We start from the raw sequence: 14,031 nt of genomic DNA on the forward strand, positions 1-14,031 counted from the left end.
ATGCAGACCATCTGTAATACACCGGTGGCTTGTATTGGAGGGATTGGCATGAGGTCTGGGGGCATGATTGATGTTGGGTTGGCTTCCTATGGAGGCAGATGGCAGTGGATTGCTTTATATGTGAGTAATGCAAGCTGTAGGCCTTCTGTACATTTACCATGCGCCTCTCCTCTTTCGCCCATAGGTTTCCTTCTCTGAATCCGGCTCCATGGGGAATTCTTCAGGCAGTGATATCACCTCCCTGTCCTCCCAGTTACCCGACACACCGAACAGCATGGTGCCCAGTCCAGTGGAGACGTGAGGGGTGTCCTGCCCAAACCCGAGGGGGGTTCCACCTCCATTGGACCCAGGACTCATCAGCATGTCTACCCCGCATGAGCAGGCCCAGCCCGGTGCCCTCAGGCCATTCCAACTCTACAAACTCTCCAGTTTTTGTGTTTTTTTATTTAAAAAAATGTGTCGTCTGCCAAAAAATGCACTTGGGATTTGAAGTGCGTTCTACCGGACAGGAGGACAGATCAAGACTCGCTCTCTGTAGACAGGATGGTTTCAAGACAAATGTGGATTTTCTGCATTCCGCCAGAAATCCCTCAGTATGATCGTTCATACTTTTTAAAAGAGAAAATATAGACTGGTCATGGGACTTCCTACATGTGGCTGGGCATCACTATCTCATCTCAGACTAATGTGCGAACATCCTGTCCTCCATCACAAGGCCTTGCCTTCAGCCACTCCATCTGGCTTGTGACATGTTTTGCATCAGACCATCTTGTATGTCCCTGTCTCTTTCTGTGATATGATGAGCATGATGCTGGAATTTAAAAGGACACCAAGGGGTTTGTTTGAGGAAACATTGATGTTGTTTTTTGTTTTTTTACATAAATTATCTTGTACGTGGAAGAGCGAGTGGTTGAGCCTTCAGAGAACAAACAAAAAGTAAGTTATTGCTATTTATTGTCAGAGCAGCATTTCACAGTGGGATTAATATTTGATCTTAATAAAAAATGAAGATGCTGCCTGTGTCTCTTGTCAGAGCTGGATAAAGGAGGTGCCTTGTTTGACCTATTTCCCTAAAACATTGATCACTACTTGCTGCTTACACTGAAATACCAATAAGTTCATCTTACAGTCACACAGGAAACCAAAGCGATGTTGTTTCACTATGCTTTCTGCCTGAAAACCTGACTACAGCAGGCCGTGTTCTCAAACATGTATTATACCTTTTGAGTGGAGCTTTGACTAAGAGTAAGTAGGTGACACTCTTAAGAAACATTAGCAAGGCTAATGAGTCTGACTGTGTTTAGTCGGCAGCGGCGGCTGGTAAAATATGAAAGTGGTGGGGAAATAGACCTACAAAATTAATTTACTTTTCCTGCCACTTGACCACTGTAATTCAAGGGGGTTTGAAAACGCTGATCTCCTTTTTCGAGTACAGTTTGTGCCTCCTTCTGTGTGGTGCCAACTGCTGACAAAGAGCTGTGACGGGCAAATACATAGCCAATCACAATGCTGCCTTCATGCTCTGTATTTCCACCCAAAGCTTAAAGGCAGCATCGGGATTGGCTGGGCGAGCCAACCCAGCTCTCCCTCCGAGTACAGTACATAGTTCTCTCATACAGCGCCGAGTCAGAGGGCAAATGTGCGCATGTCAGATTGGCCGCATTGTAGCTAACGGCCAATTGGACATGCACTCTTCACAGCAACCAACAGGAGGCTGGATGATGTCACATGGTGCACTGTGACAGGGCCACGCCTCCTCCCCTGACAATACTGCGTGTACAGTACAGCTGCCTTTCCAGAAGGAACGGATCATTATAATTAATGCTGCAATGTGTGACGGCTCATTTTGTCGGGAGGTCAACTACCCTTATGCTCATTAAGAGGATCCCCCTCTACGTAATGGGAAGTGTTTGATAACAGCAGGGTGATTTGCTGTGGATTGCCCGAGGTGTCCTAGAAAGAAACCCCCATGGATTACAACAGTGTGGAAGCTGGGAGTACTATTCCTTTGCTGAACAGGCCATCTGAGTTCAGCTGTACCCTCACAGAGGAGTATAATGAAAGAGTGCCAGAAGATGAGGTTGACGTTGTAATTGGTGAACGTTGTAGGCATACCCTGCAAAATAGTACATAATTGATTCTTGTGGAAAAGGGTCAGTGCATTTGTTGCATCGTGGAGAAAGCCTATGTGCACACATTTTTACCAACAAAAAATCCAGTAAATCCGACGCGTTATCATGAGTAAATAGTAAAACAAATACACGTGCAAGGGCACAAGGTATAGAACACTGCCTCTTTATGAAAGGCTAGGGCACCCAAACAGAAGCCCTCCCTAAACTAAAAGCCGCAAATAAGCATTTAAAATATTGCTGTGCCAGAAAATTGAATAAAGAACCTGCACTGGCTTTTAATTACAAGCTACAGTCTTGTTGCATCTACAGTGTGCCAAAAGGACTACTTGACATCCATACAACAAAACCTAATGGAAACCCATATGGGACAATATAACGATCCTCAAATTGTCATGGCCTGGATGGGCACTCTACCAAAGCAATGACAAACCGTGAGAAAACATGAACATATGGAGGGGGCGGCTGAACCAAATCTCTCTCTCTCTCTCTCTCTCTCTCTCTCTCGCTCTCTCTCTCTCTCTCTCTCACTCTCTCTCCTTCCTCCTAGTGAACTTTCTTGAAATATTGACTGCATAAGGTCTTCTGAGCAGCTACGGATGTCTGTAGTCAGACTCGGAAAGAGCCAGCCACCCTGGTCTGCCTCAATGCTGCAATGTGGCGACAGCACTGAGGTGAAGCCTATTAGGGTTAAGATAGATAGGGGCATCTACCACATTGCAACCCGTTGCTATGCGAGCGGAAAAGTGCATCCCTCCTCCCTATTAGCAACTGCCACCACCCATGAAATGTTAACCTGGCACAATGGTGGACATTCCTTTGCAGCTTGAAAAGACTGGCACAACAGTGGTAATTTTAGGCATAAAGCTCAACGGTAATCCTCGGCAAAATCTGGCTCTGTGCACAAGGCAACATACTCTGCCTGCAACAATGGGGATTATTCCTAGCCAATTTCCACTCCTGAAGAATGGTGATAATCCCTGGCAACCTGCTAGGCCTAGCACAATGGTGCTGATTCCTAGCAACATGCAGACCCTGGAACATTGGTGGTAATTCCGGGCAACACTTTGGCCATGGCACAGTGTTGGTAATATCTGGTTAAATGCTGCCCTGGCTAAAGGTGGTAATTAGTGGTAAAATGCTGCCCTGGTACAATGGTGATAATCCCTGGCAACACTCTGGCCCTGGCACAATGATGATAGTATGCACAATGAGGCATAGCACTCCTGAGGCGGAAGCCGGGAGCACGCCCGATTTTAAAAATTGAAACTGTCACAAAATAATTTGTTTTTACTTGCACTGCACTTACCTAGGGCACTCTCCCACCCTAATCTCTCGCAGAAATCGCAGCGCAGCTAATATTAAGGCTGCCACGGCACAGTGATCTTTGCCGCCATTCCTCCTCCTCAGCCCACAGGCCACACCCACGGCCCTGAGGCCACGCCCCCTCATACCGGCTATTTAAAGCGCGCTGACTGAAAAGCTTGCATCCAGAGGCATAGCACTCCTGATGCGGAAGCCGGGAGCACGCCCGATTTTAAAAATTGAAACTGTCACAAAATAATTTGTTTTTACTTGCACTGCACTTACCTAGGGCACTCTCCCACCCTAATCTCTCGCAGAAATCGCCGCGCAGCCGATATTAAGGCTGCCACGGCACAGTGATCTTCGCCGCCATTCCTCCTCCTCAGCCCACAGGCCACGCCCACGGCCCTGCGGCCACGCCCCCCTCTCATATATAAAATGTGCCTCTCCCGGACACGCAGCGGGCGCGCCGCCTGCGCGCCAAAGGCGCGCCAGAGGCAAGCCCGTCTGCGCCCGTCCGCGGCCGACCGGGCTAGGGGCCACCCCCCCTGCCCGGTCACCCTACCGGGCCAGAATTTACAGTCCCCACTCCCTCCTCCAACTTAAGCAGGAAGTTGCCCCTCCCTGTCTACACGCGTGGGACCCATCCGCACAGCATCTCGCTTGCAACCAGTGTGGATTTCATTTCTCACCCCACGCAAAAACGGAACCCACACAATACTCCATGCTCTTGCTCAACTGCAGATCCCTTCCCAAGCATACTACGGAAATCTCTCTACTGATAGAGGATGCAAACCCGGACATCCTCTTCCTCACAGAGACTTGGCTGCATGAACACTCGGAACCTGATTTGGTACAAACTCTTCCACACGGATACCAAATATTCTGCCTTGACCGTAAAACTGGAATCGGTGGAGGGCTAGCAGTGATCCACAAGATAGGCTACGAAGTCACTAGCACTCCTGTCCGTGTTCCAGATAGTGAATGCCTCCCCTTCACTATAAAACTTAGCCCCACCAATACGTTTTCAGGTATGCTTATTTACTGCCCACCCGGGTCGAAAGGACAATTTCTCTCTAACCTTGCCCCAACGACTGCAAACCTCGCACTTAGCTCCGCCAACTTCACACTCCTGGGTGACCTCAACACCCACCTTGACGACCCTAGCGACTCAAACGCCAGAGAACTATCCTCCAGCCTAGGTGCTCTCGAATTACAGCAGCTAGTCCTCGGCCCCACCCACCTAAAGGGCCACCTTTTGGACCCCATATTCAGCAACTGCCCGAACCTACACGTTGGAAATCCTTCCCCCCTTCCCTGGACTGATCACTTCCTTATCCCTCTCACATGGATCCTCCCCAACCACCCCCTACCCAAACCCATGACTGTCCAACAGTCACGTAACTGGTCCAAAATCCCCCAGCCAGAATGGCGGGAGAACCTTGATCTAACCATACCCACCAAAACCTCCAATCCTATTGAGGGCAACGAGAACTACAACAGCTGGATCACCAACTCTCTAGATCTGGTACTTCCACTTAAACGTACCCACCCTAAGCGAAGGACCCCGACCGCCCCATGGTACACCACTGATCTCCGAGAGGCCAAACGCACCTGCAAAAGAATCGAGAGAAAATGGCGTCTCAATTACTTACCAGCGGACAAAATAGCTTACAAAGCAGCTATCAAAAGCTACAAATCCAGCATTAAATTAGCGCAGGCCAAATATTTCGAAGAAGAGATTGACAAGGCAGCCTCCAAGCCCAAGGAGATCTATCGGATAGCAAAATCCCTCTTGCAACTACCCGAGACACCAAAGGAGCACAGCAACACCCAGGTCCAGTGTGACGAGTTAGCTGACTTTTTCTACCGCAAAATAGAAATCATCAATTCCTCTTTCTCTCAAAATACCCCTTCGCCCAGCGGTCCTGTAGATCCAGCTCTGTGGCAGCACTACCAGTCTCCCTCACATGTATCCCTCCCTTAGATCTCACCCATTTAGAAAGCATCATGCAACAAGTCAAATCAGGATCACCTACTGATCCGGCCCCTCCGCGGGTTCTCACCCCGATCACCAGTCAGATCTCACCCACCATTCGGGACCTGCTTAACTCCTCTCTCCATGCCGGCATCGTCCCGCCTTTATGGAAGAGAGCAATGGTCAAGGCTTTATTAAAGAAACCTAGCCTCGATCAAAACAATCCCACCAACTACAGACCTATCTCCCTACTACCCTGGCTCAGCAAACTACTCGAGAAGTATGTCAATTCAGTCCTGACACAATTCTTGGAATCAAACGACATACTTGATTCCTCACAGACGGGTTTTCGGTCCCTTCACGGAACCGAAACAGCCTTGGTTGCAGTGACAGAGGATGCAAGAATCATCCTGGACAGCGGTGGGTCAGCGGCCATCGTTCTACTCGACCTTAGTGCCGCCTTCGACACTGTAAACCACAGTATTCTTCTCCACCGCCTCAGTAGTATAGGAATCTCGGGAACGGCACTCACCTGGCTGAGATCCTTTCTTACAGATCGATCTTTTCAGGTATTTGAGAAAGATTTCACCTCCTCCAGCAAACCCCTGAACTGTGGAGTGCCCCAGGGCTCCTCCCTGAGCCCCACCCTTTTTAATGTTTACCTCAGCCATCTGGCTGATGTCGTCCGCCCCTTTGGAGTGAAAATTATCACCTATGCGGACGACACACAGCTGGTGGTGGCGTTAGACCCCCCTCTCAATTCCAACCACAGCCTATACAAATGTTTGGAAGCAGTCGCCACCTGGATGTCGGCCTCCTGCTTAAAACTAAACGGGGAGAAAACAGAGATTATGCTCTTGGGAAATACCATCACCAAATCCATCGACTCCATCTGGCCCCTTTGCCTAGGCTGTCCCCCAGAACCCAAAGAACAAATCAAAAGTCTCGGCATCTGGCTAGACAGAACACTCAACTTTAACCACCAGGCAACCAAGCTTGCTGCCACATGCTTTGGACTCCTGAGGCTACTTCGCAAAATCCTCCCTCTTCTCCCGTTCCACTCACGACGGATCATGGTCCAAGGATTGATTCTATCTCGCCTTGACTGCGGAAACGCCCTATACCTTAGGGCCCCACAGTCCACGCTCAATAGACTCCAAATTATCCAAAACTGTGCCGCCAGGACCCTCCTCGATATCCCACGACGAGTCTCAGTTAAAGCCCGACTGAGAGAGCTCCACTGGCTTCCTGTGAAATCGAGGATTGAATTCAAGGCCATGTGTATTGCTCACCGCTCTTACTGGGGAACAGGCCCTGCTATCAACCTCCCCCTGGTAAATGCCTATCATCCCAATCGTCTCCTCAGATCTGGGACCTCTTGTCTTACCACAGTGCCGCGAATAAAAAGAGCCAGGTGTGGAGGCCGGTCGTTCTCCTACAACCTAGCCAAAATCTGGAAGACTCTCCCCCTCTCAATCAGATCTGAGCCTAAACTACTTACCTTCTGAAAACTCCTTAAAACCTGGCTTTTTAATAAATCATCTTTTTAATAAACCATCTTGAATAACTCCGTCTAAATCTAGCGTACTCCGCTTTAGCCCAACCTCTGTAGCGCTGGGACGCCCCTGGGTAGCCATCGCGCTTTATAAATTATTTTTTCATTTCATTTAATTTCATAGTTCCTGATAAGATACTTGCCCTGGTTCAATGGTTGTATATTCTTGCAACATGCTGGCCTGGCCCAATGGTGGTACTTCGGACAGCATGGTGCCCTAATACATGGATGGTAGTCCCTGACAACATGCCTTGTCACAATGGAGATAATCCCTGGCAATATGCTGGTTCTGGCACAATAGAGATGGTTTCTGGTAAAATGCTGGCACTGGCCCAATGGTAGAAATCCCTGTCAACAGGCATGATAATGATAACTTGTTGTAGAATTCTGACTCTGGTACCATCAGTGTAATCACTGGCCTCATGCTAGCCACAGAACTCACAAAAAAGGTAACCAGAAGGTGTATCTACACTACTCACCAGATATATCCTGTGAGGGTAGAGGGACAGACGCACACACATGTTAAGACGAGAACCCTCACTCACCCTGAGGTGACATTCTTCATCATTGGGTTCCCTCTTGCACATTGGGACCGCAAGGTACCCAGTGTGGGCTACAACTCCCCCGCAGGAGAGGAGCGTGAGGTGTTTTATGTCATCCAATGCAGGTTTTCAGCCAGGGGCAGAGTGCAAAAATCAAAATGTGAGTTTAAAACGATCTCCTGGTTAACAAAGTCAGGGGCATATTATCAAGGGGGTTTATCTCCGCTTTTTTGGCTTTAAAAGCCAAGAAAGCGGAGATAAAATTATCTCCCTATTACCAAGCTGTCGCTAACACCAGTTAGCGACAGCTAATAGGAGATAGCGACCATCTTGGGCCCCGCTTTGCATGTCAGTGATATTTATCACTAATGACATGCAAAGTGGGCGTGCCAAGATGTTAGCGACTGGAAACAGTCGCTAACATCGCTATCTCCTATTACCAACTTTTGGAGATATTCGCGCTAAGCGCGAATATCTCCAAAAGCTAACACCTGCCCTGAGCAGTTCTTAGCCATGTTATCCAATGGGAGGTGGATAACATGGCTAAGAGCATTTGCTCGATAATGCATGAATATCGCTGACTTTTCAGCGATATTCATGCATTGCGGCCGTTTCTTATCGCATTTGTGATAAACCTTGCTAATAGCAAGGTTTATCTGCGATAAAAATCGCCGATTTGCGGCGATAATATTTGTCTCTAAATAAGTTAGAGACAAAAATTATCTCTATTGCTTGGTAATATGCCCCTCAATCCTTTATTCGCGTCCCCAGTGGATAGGTTAATAACAGCTAAGTGAGAATAGGGATATGGATGTTCCCTATTAAGAACTGGTCAACATGTTTCTGCCTTGTTAGATCAAAAGGTTCTTGGCAGGGGGAAGCCCCTTCAGCCTTTATATCTGAGGTAGAAATAGGAGAATAAGAGTTCTGTGACCAGCTACTAAAGGACTTATGATGGTGGATGTAGACTAGTAGTCTCCAATTGACTGTGGACCTGGCTACCCACCGGTACCGCAGATCAATGCCATACCAGTAAAGTATGGTATTTTCTTAATTTTTATTGTTTACTCACAGTTTTCTAGCAGAGTGACAAAGCGAATGTTCCTGAGGAATGCCACAAACCTTTTGGTCTAACAAGTTGACCAGATCCTAATAGGGAACATCCATACCCCTATTCTCACTTAGCTGTTTTTAACCGTTCCACTGGGGACGCGAATAAAGGATTGACTTTGTCAACCAGGAGATCGTTTTAAACTCACATTTTGATTTTTGCACTCTGCCCCTCGCTGAAAACCTGAATTGGATGACATAAAAACACCTCAAGCTCCTCTCCTGCGGGGGAGTTGTGGCCCACACTGGGTACCTTGCGGTCCTAATGTGCAAGAGGAAACCCAACGATGAAGCATGTCACCTCAGGGTGAGTGAGAGTTCTCTTCTTAACATGTGTGTGAGTCTGTCCCTCTACCCTCACGTGATATTGTTGTAAATGATGATGAGGCTGCACAGCGATGTCACGTTGGTTATGTATTTATTCAGGAGGAAGCGTGGAAAACCCAACCAGCAAGATCGGGACCAAACGGGCAACAAACACCGTTAGGATCGAACACTGGCTATGTCATAAGATCGGGTAGCACGAGCTCAGCACGAGACATAAGCTGAGGACAGGGAGAATATAACACATCTCCTTTTCTTAAACAATGGACAAAGAAAGTGTACTGAAACAAATTAAGCAAGAATATATATATACTAATACTTATAAATAATGATATAGCTTTGAATACAGAGTTTTACATAGGATCATGTAACCCTACACCCTTCCTTACAAAAATTTTACACAAAATCTTTTAAATAGGCAGGAGCAACCCTTTTGCGAAGAGGTCTGCAGGTCTCTTCAGGAACAACCTTTTTAGCGACCGGCATTTGAGTGGTTGGCTTGACCCTTTTCTGGTAAAGTGCTACCCTGCGGAGATTCCAAGTTTGTCCATTCTGTAACTTTACGTAGTTACCAACCGCCGACTTCACTTGGTAAGGCCCTCTAAATTTGTTGAACATACTCTGATTTCCGCCAGGTTTCACTTTTACTAAGTCCCCTTCAGCTATGTTAGTGGAAGCACAATATTTGGGGGTGTTGTGACCAACCTTCTCTACTTTTTCATGTAGCCAAGAAGGAATCAGCTTCGTACCCGCTGACCTCCCCCTCATGAGTTCAAAAGGTGTAACAGACATGTTGCTGTGAACCGTTGTGCGGTATGCCCACAACATTTCTTTAATTTCCTTCTGTACTGAACGACCTGAGGCTAAAGCTAGCTGCATAGTACCCTTAACAAGTCTGTTCACCCTCTCGCATAGTCCATTCCCTTGCGGGTTGTAGAGCGAAGTGCGCAAGTGCTTTAAGCCCAAAAACGCAAAATAATTCTTCATAAAGGCCGAGGTGAGTTGTGTGCCATTATCTGTCAATACTATGGAAGGAATCCCTTCACGTCTAAAAATCTCATCCAGTACTTTGACAGTGGACTCAGCAGTGATGCTTTTCATAAAGGCAACCTCTACCCACCTTGAAGCCGAATCTACTAACACCAAAGCAAACTTCTCTGAATCCAACAGGTCGTGAAAGGGACCTATGAAATCAATACAAACCTTTTGCCACGTACCATTATCAGAAACGATCTGCCCCATAGTATCCTTACTTGCACGAACCTGTAACCTTTTCTCAGACTCTTTGCACGATTGACACTGTTCAACCCAACTCTTGACTTGTGCATCTACTCCCGGCCACCAAAAGTCAGCCTTGATGCGTTTGCCAGTAAGGGTTTGTCCTAGGTAGCCCTCATGCGCCAAGGCAATGATACGGGGTCTAAGGGACACAGGTGGTATGTATTTCTCACCTCGCACAAGAATGAACTCCCCCTGTAAAGAGATTTCATCCTGTAATTGAACATAAGGCCTAAGGGCAGATGAGACTGTACTCTGCCTCGACACCCCTTCCTTGCACATCTTAATCAGACCTTCCATGCCTAGATCTTTTTTTCATCTCTTCCATCCACTCCTTAGATATGGAACAGGGTAAATCACTCTCTAGATCATCTAAAAACGCGACTACACTCTCGGTCACCATCTCTTTAGGCTGCACTTTAGTGTCAGGTAACCTCGATAAGCAGTCCGCAACACTGTTGCACCAACCAGGTAAATATTCCACATTGCATGTAAACTCTTGGACACTGACTGCTAGTCTCGCTAACCTCCCTGAGCAATTTCTAATACCCCCGGGGGCTAGAACCTTCAACAGTGGCTTGTGGTCAGTTCTGAGTGTGAATGTGATCCCCCATAAATACACACGGAAATATCGAGTTGCCCATGCAGCCGCCAATGCTTCACGCTCTATGACTGAGTAATTCCTTTCAGTCTCAGTCAGGGAACGCGAAGCAAACGCAACAGTGTTCTGTTTACCACCACCTTTTTGTGTCAGAACCGCTCCGATCCCAACAGAGCTGGCGTCCACAGTGAAAATGGTGTGAAATGACTGTTTAAAACTTGAGAGAATATTAGCATCCAAGATATTTTGTTTGATTATTAAAAAAGCATTTCTCTGCTCTGCACCCCAAGTAAACATTTTTCCTTTCCTCATGATGATGCGCAAAGGTTCTACTTTCTCTGCAAAATTTTTAACGAACTTTGCATAGTACTCCACCATGCCCATAAAAGACCTTAGCTTGTCTTTATCATCAGGTTCAGTCACATTACATATTGCGCTTACAAGATCTTTTTTAGGCTGTATCCCAAGGTCAGATACGTGATACCCCAAATAATCTACTTCCCTAACAGCAAATACACATTTTCCCTTACATAACGTCAATCCAGCCCTTGAAAGAGCGGTAAGAACCTTATCCAGAATAACATTATGATCATCAATGTTTAGACCATGAATCAGGATATCGTCTTGGAAAAATACTACTCTTTCAATGTCTTTGAGGACATCGGTGATAATTCTCTGGAATGCACTTGCTGCAGAGCAAAGACCAAAAGGAAGTCTTTTGAATTGGTATGTCCCTTCCGGAGTGATGAACGACGTGAACTGCTTTGAGTCCGGGTGAAGCTTTACCTGGTGGTATGCGCTGCGAAGATCCAACTTAGAAAAAACTTTTCCTCCACCCAAACCCAGAACAATTTCGTTTATATTGGGAAGTGGGAAATTATCCATTATCACAGCTTTATTCAGACTTCTCATGTCCACACAGAAACGCAAAGACTTGTCCGGTTTCTGTGTGATAACTACTGGACTCAACCACTGCGTGGCCTCTACGGGTTCAATTATGTCATCATCCAACATTTGTTTGATAATCTTTCTGACTTCATCTCTGGCGGACAAAGGTATATTTCTCGCGGTGTGTTTTACAGGTGCAACACTCCTCTTAGTTTTTATAATATGTTGGTAACCAACAGCTTCCCCTAGTTTCTCACTGAAGATGTTCTCATGCCTTTTGAGAATGGTCTCTAAATTTCCATGAACACCATTGCATTCGTTTTCACCATCTACACACATCACAGGTGGATCTGCTCTCGGGTTTACTCTTATGTTTAACTCGTACTGATGTAGCCATCCCAATATTGCAGGGCCGTGTGGGGATACGTAAACCTTCCCTTGAGTAGTTCTCCCTTTAAACTTAATATTGGCCTCGAAGAACCCAAGAACACCAATGCTCACCCCTTGATAGCCTCTCAGTGTGATGTCAGATTTGATTAGATTAGATTTAGTGCACGAAGAATCATACAAACTCTTTGGAATAATTGTGTATAGTGACCCAGTATCTACCATTAGGTTTACTACACTCCCATTCAATTCAAAATCTGCTTTGGGCCGAGACAAAACAATCCCTTCTGTTATCTCTTGGCTCCCAGCAGATGTAATCATCATTACCTCCGCCTCATCATCTGTGGTTTCACTCTCAACCATAGCAATCTTTTTGGAATTATTGGTTCTACACATACGTGCGTAGTGTCCTTTTTTTCCCACATTTCAAGCAATCCCTAGACAAAGCTGTACAATTCTTTGAATCAGCTAGGTGAAAAGGGCTACCACATCTGTTACATGAACGTGTGGTCTGTCTAAATCTGTTTACTTGCCCACTTTTATTAATCGAGGTTGTGGCCCTCCCCCCTTTATTTGTCTGTCTGCCTTGTATTAAACCAATGCCTTCTGAAACATCTGTTTGCAAAGTTGCAATTTCCTGACTATTGGTGTGCCCATGTTGTATTCTCTTAAGCTCTTTCATACATCTGTCACTTTCTTCGGCAACCTTAGCAATTGTAATCGCCTCTGTGAGAGTGGGGTTTTTGGCTGCCCACAATTTTTTTGTGTTTTCTTGCTAAGGCATTGTACAATTAACTGATCACGGATCATTTCATCCTGTATATTGCCAAATTGACACTTCATAGAAAGTTCCCTTAGCCTAGAGACGAATTCATCAATTGTTTCATTTTCTCTTTGAGGAGCAGTGTAAAATTTATGTCTGCGCATTACTACATTTTCCTGCTTAGCAAATCTTGTATACAACCTGAACAAAGCATCTTTATAAACATCATCAATGTCTAAGGGCGGGCTCGGTAAATACTTAAAAATTCTCTGCCCCTCCTTTCCTAAAGCACCCAGTAGTAAAGCCTTTTTCCTAATGGCAGAAAACTTTGTGCCATCCAAAGCTATAATGTAGTTCTCGAATGCCTCACACCAATCATCCCATTCCATGGACGGCTCATCCGGGGCACTTAGGAAAGGGACAGGGGCTTGGATAGTATTGCTGATATTCATTGTGAATACCTTAGCTTAATCTAACAACAATATGAACAGTTTAGTAAAGAGGATCAAAAGAAAACATAAATCAGAATGTGAACTTCTTTACAAAAGAGTGTATCACTGTTGTAGGACGATAATGTTCATAGTGCGCCAATAAAAGTGTGTGTGTTACTGTTGTCAGATAGTCTGTTGTGTGACACACCGTGTAGCGAAGCTATTTTAAAGTGAGTGTGTCACTGCAGTCTGCGTTTCGAAAGTCAGCCGTTTTAAACGATGCTGGTAATAGTGTTAAGTGCACTTCACTTCCTCGAGTGCATTTCCCTTTGAACTTTTCCACCCAATGGTGGGGCTCACCGATGTTGCCTTTCCGTTTAAAAAACAATTCCCCCTTGAAACGTAATGACGCCGGGGCGCTGTTGCTTGCGTTGACGGGCTGGGGGTCTACAGTTATGGCTCCGTCACGCTTCCCAGACTGTTACTTGGTTTCCCGGTGAGTTATTTTAAAGCATACCTTCCGATGAGGCTTACGGTACTTTTCTTTTCAAAAGCGATCCTTCCCATGAGATCGCAGGTGCTTTCCTGTGGTCGAATTTTCTTCTTTTCACGCTTCACGCTGTCATTCGACAATTTCCGCTTTCGCCTTCGTCTGTGACACGATGTCGCTTTCGCCTTCGTCTGTGATACGATGTTGCCAAAATGTTGTAAATGATGATGAGGCTGCACAGCGATGTCAC

The 14,031-nt window shown here is 46.2% G+C and overlaps 1 protein-coding gene across 1 annotated transcript in view; it reads left to right on the forward strand.

Annotated features, from left to right (window-relative positions):
• The window catches only part of ISL2 (ISL LIM homeobox 2), a 92,741-nt gene extending 91,725 nt beyond the window's left edge, over positions 1 to 1,016 (forward strand). The window contains exon 6 of the mRNA XM_078684646.1: positions 185 to 1,016. Within this exon, the coding sequence (XP_078540772.1) occupies positions 185 to 301 (117 nt within the window). The 3' untranslated portion in view covers positions 302 to 1,016. The remainder of the gene's footprint in view (positions 1 to 184) is intronic.
• Positions 1,017 to 14,031: the final 13,015 nt, after the last annotated feature.

Source organism: Lissotriton helveticus, chromosome 3_2, assembly GCF_964261635.1.
Source record: "Lissotriton helveticus chromosome 3_2, aLisHel1.1, whole genome shotgun sequence".
In the NCBI taxonomy this organism is placed as follows: Eukaryota; Metazoa; Chordata; class Amphibia; order Caudata; family Salamandridae; genus Lissotriton; species Lissotriton helveticus.